Raw genomic sequence first — 3,802 nt, 5'->3', positions numbered from 1 at the left:
ACACGTTTAACCGAACAGTGGGTTCGTCCATATTTGACCCAGCATCATAATGAGGAACTTGAGAAAATATCGCTTGTGCATCGGCCTAAAATGGTTGCTTATTATTATTATTATTATTATTATTATTATTATTATTATTATTATTAAAAATAAAGGTTCCAAACTGGTGTTTAGTCGCAGTGATGCCACACTTTCTACCCAATATTGGGTCAAATACAGTTGGCGGTTGAAACAACCCATCATATATAAGAGTACAGTTCAATACAATGCTTCACACTGAGATAAACTCATACTCGTTGTTGAAGCGGAACGGTTTCTCTTTGCACACTAAACAAAAAGCTGGGTTGTTGGGTTAAATACGGTCAAACACAGCTGTCTTTTAATTCACTTTTTAACCCAACGATTGTGCTCTTCTATATTTGACCCAAAATTGGACAGCCCAGAATATTTTAGAGCGAAAAGAGGAATAATTTTGCTTCAACACGGATGATTTTATTTGGAAAATACTCTCTACACACTTTTTTCAACACCCCAAAAATTGGAACAAATGTAACCCATAAATTGGGTTCGTCCATATTTGACCCAAATGTTAGATTTTTTTGAAACACCTCAGTGTTTGGCGCGCGGCTGTAATGACTGTGTGTGTGTGTGTGTGTGTGTGTGGGCATGTTTTTGTGAAATATCAGGACACAAGTGTGTATAATGCCATGGGTATGACACAGGTATTACAGGAGAGGGTGAAATATGAGGACATTACCCATGGCCCCACTTTACAAAAGGCTTATAAATCACACAGGAGGAGTTTTTATGAGAAAGTCAAAATGCAGAATGTGTCCTGTGATGGGTAGGTTTAGGGGCAGTGTGTGTGTGTGTGTGTGTGTGTGTGATGGGTAGGTTTAGGGGTAGTGTAAGGGGATAGAAAATACGGTTTGTACAGTATAAAATTCATTACGCCTATGGAATGTCCCCATATGTCACAAAAACAAACGTGTATGTGTGTGTGTGTGTGTGTGTGTGTGTGTGTGTGTGTGTGTGTGTTGATCTGACCTTGCGGGAACACCAGGCGCATCTTCAGGTAGCTGCTGGTCAGGCGGATGATGGACGCTTTGTCCAGCTGAGACGTGATCGCGGACGGAAGCGGCAACATTTTGGCGAGCTCGTAAAACTCGCTGTTCTCCTTCTCTCTGCGCGTCCTCGCCGCCGTCTTAGACTTCTCCTTCATCGTGCCGTTGATTGAGTTAAAATCCAGTCAAAGTCTCAATACATCCAGAGAGAGAGAGAGAGAGAGAGAGAGAGAGAGAGAGAGAGAGAGAGAGAGAGAGAGAGAGAGAGAGAGAGAGACGCGGAGCTCACCGGACAGGTGTGTGAGAGAAACGCGTGGACGCGCATCTGACCCGCGCAGGCCTCAGGCACCAGCACAACTTTATCCCTCCGCTTCCGCGTAATTCACTAATTTATCACAATTACACAGTTAAAGATGTTATTAAACCAAAACTAACATTGATATGTTCTAGTTTAGCATTTTTATTATGATCACTAAAAATGATATCGCCTATTTTTTATTATTAGTAAAACTATTAATAGCTAATATTATTAATAACTATTATTATTAGTAAAATTATTAATAAACATTAATAATATTAGCGTGTACTCACCAGCCTTTGTTTGGGATCAATATTTCCACCACATTCGCAGAACGCCCATCTATTATATTATATTATATTATATTATATTATATTATATTATATTATATTATATTATATTATATTGACTGGAATCTCGTCCGGTGATTGTTCACACATGAGCACATCATCAGGTACCGCGGGCGCGCGCGTGCGTGTGTGTGTCTGTGTGTGAAGCGCGCCCACGTGCTCATTCGTTGCGCCGCGTGAGTGTGTGTGTGTGTGTGTGTGTGTGTGTGTGTGTGTGTGTGTGTGTGTGTGTGTGTGTGTGTGTGTGTGAGTAGACAAATTTAAGAACTCTACAAATTAATGTTATTTGCGTCTGCCGAAGCTCAAGTTAAAGCCTTAAACCAATAAATAAATACATAGGTTTTATTATCATAGACCTTTGGATATTTCATTTGTAGCCTATATTTAATGCTTATAAATTGTTAATTCACTCAATTTTAAAATGTAATGCAATCTATATCTAGATTAGAATTACATCTCAATTATACACATGCCAACACAGCGTCCACATGTACTTACTATATTAATAAGAGTAAATTATGCATAATTACACGCAACCCTAATCCTATAGTTAATTAATATTACTCAGTACTATCACACTAACAACACTGGAGAAAAGTGTGTTGGATTAACATGATTTAATTGTGTTCAGTCCCACATGAATAAATGAAGTTAAACAAACATAATTTGTTCATGTAACTTCAACATCATGGAATTGATCTTTAAGTAACTTTAAGTAACCCAATTAAAAGTGAATTTCATTCCCTGACATGATTCATCATCTTCATTTTCATATATTTTAATGCTACATATTTATGTTACATATGTTACTATTTAATCAAATTATAAAACTGAACCAGCTAGGTGTCAAACTTAGCTATATGGCACATATTAGCATAAACAAAACCGTTAGGACATAAATTGCATTAATCCAAAGCCTCTTCTCGGTAACCATAATCATTTTAATTCTTCTAATAATTCCAGCATAAATTAATTTTAAACATTATTAAACACAATCAAGTCTCCCCCTTTCTCATATTGCACAAAAATACATAAAATAACACTTTTACACTCTTGATTTAGCCATATGCAAAGCAGGCTGGGAACTAACAAGCCCCGCCCAGTTTCAGTTAAAGCAACACAAATCATTCATGTGATCTGCGGATTAAGTTCACTTCAATATGACTTATATTTAAGTGAATTGAACTCAATCAAATTAGGTGAGGGCAAAATGTATAGTAATTGTGTTGCTTTAGCTCATTTTAATAAAGCAATTTGAAGAAGCAGTAGAAATCTTTTTTTTTTTTTTTCAGTGAATGACACCTTAAAAAAAGTGTAACCCAAAATGTGGTATTGCTATTGACTGTTTGTTGATTGTTTGAACAAATCGACTCAATGACTCACTCATTAAGACGGTCAGCTTCGAACGAATCAACTCAATGACTCACTCATTAAGACGGTCAGCTTCAAACGAATCAACTCAATGACTCACTCATTAGGACGGTCAGCGTTTGAATGAATCAACTCAATGACTCACTCATTAGGACGGTCAGCGTTTGAATGAATCAACTCAATGACTCACTCATTAAGACGGTCAGCGTTTGAATGAATCGTTTGGATGAATCGACTCAATGACTCACTCATTAAGACTTAGCGTTTGAACAAATTGACTCAATGACTCACTTATTAAGACGTTCAGTGTTTGAACAAATCGACTCAATGACTTACTCATTAGGACGGTCAGCGTTTGAATGAATCAACTCAATGACTCACTCATTAGGACGGTCAGCGTTTGAATGAATCAACTCAATGACTCACTCATTAAGACGGTCAGCGTTTGAATGAATCGTTTGGATGAATCGACTCAATGACTCACTCATTAAGACTTAGCGTTTGAACAAATTGACTCAATGACTCACTTATTAAGACGTTCAGCGTTTGAACAAATCGACTCAATGACTTACTCAATAAGACGGTCAGCGTTTGAACAAATCGACTCAATGACTCACTCAATAAGACGGTCAGCGTTTGAATGAATCGTTTGGATGAATCAACTCAATGACTCACTTATTAAGACGGTCAGGGTTTGAACAAATCGACTCAATGACTCA

General features: G+C 37.3%; 1 protein-coding gene across 4 annotated transcripts in view; it reads right to left on the bottom strand.

Moving 5' to 3' along the window:
• Positions 1 to 1,402, bottom strand: part of sim1b (SIM bHLH transcription factor 1b) — a 27,952-nt gene extending 26,550 nt beyond the window's left edge. For all 4 annotated transcript variants that reach the window (XM_067427203.1, XM_067427204.1, XM_067427205.1 and 1 more), the window contains exon 1: positions 1,048 to 1,402. In XM_067427203.1, the coding sequence (XP_067283304.1) occupies positions 1,048 to 1,222 (175 nt within the window). In that variant the 5' untranslated portion in view covers positions 1,223 to 1,402. The remainder of the gene's footprint in view (positions 1 to 1,047) is intronic.
• Positions 1,403 to 3,802: the final 2,400 nt, after the last annotated feature.

Source organism: Pseudorasbora parva, chromosome 20 (genome assembly GCF_024679245.1).
Source record: "Pseudorasbora parva isolate DD20220531a chromosome 20, ASM2467924v1, whole genome shotgun sequence".
Classification (NCBI taxonomy): Eukaryota; Metazoa; Chordata; class Actinopteri; order Cypriniformes; family Gobionidae; genus Pseudorasbora; species Pseudorasbora parva.
This window is presented reverse-complemented; position numbering and strand designations above follow the sequence as displayed.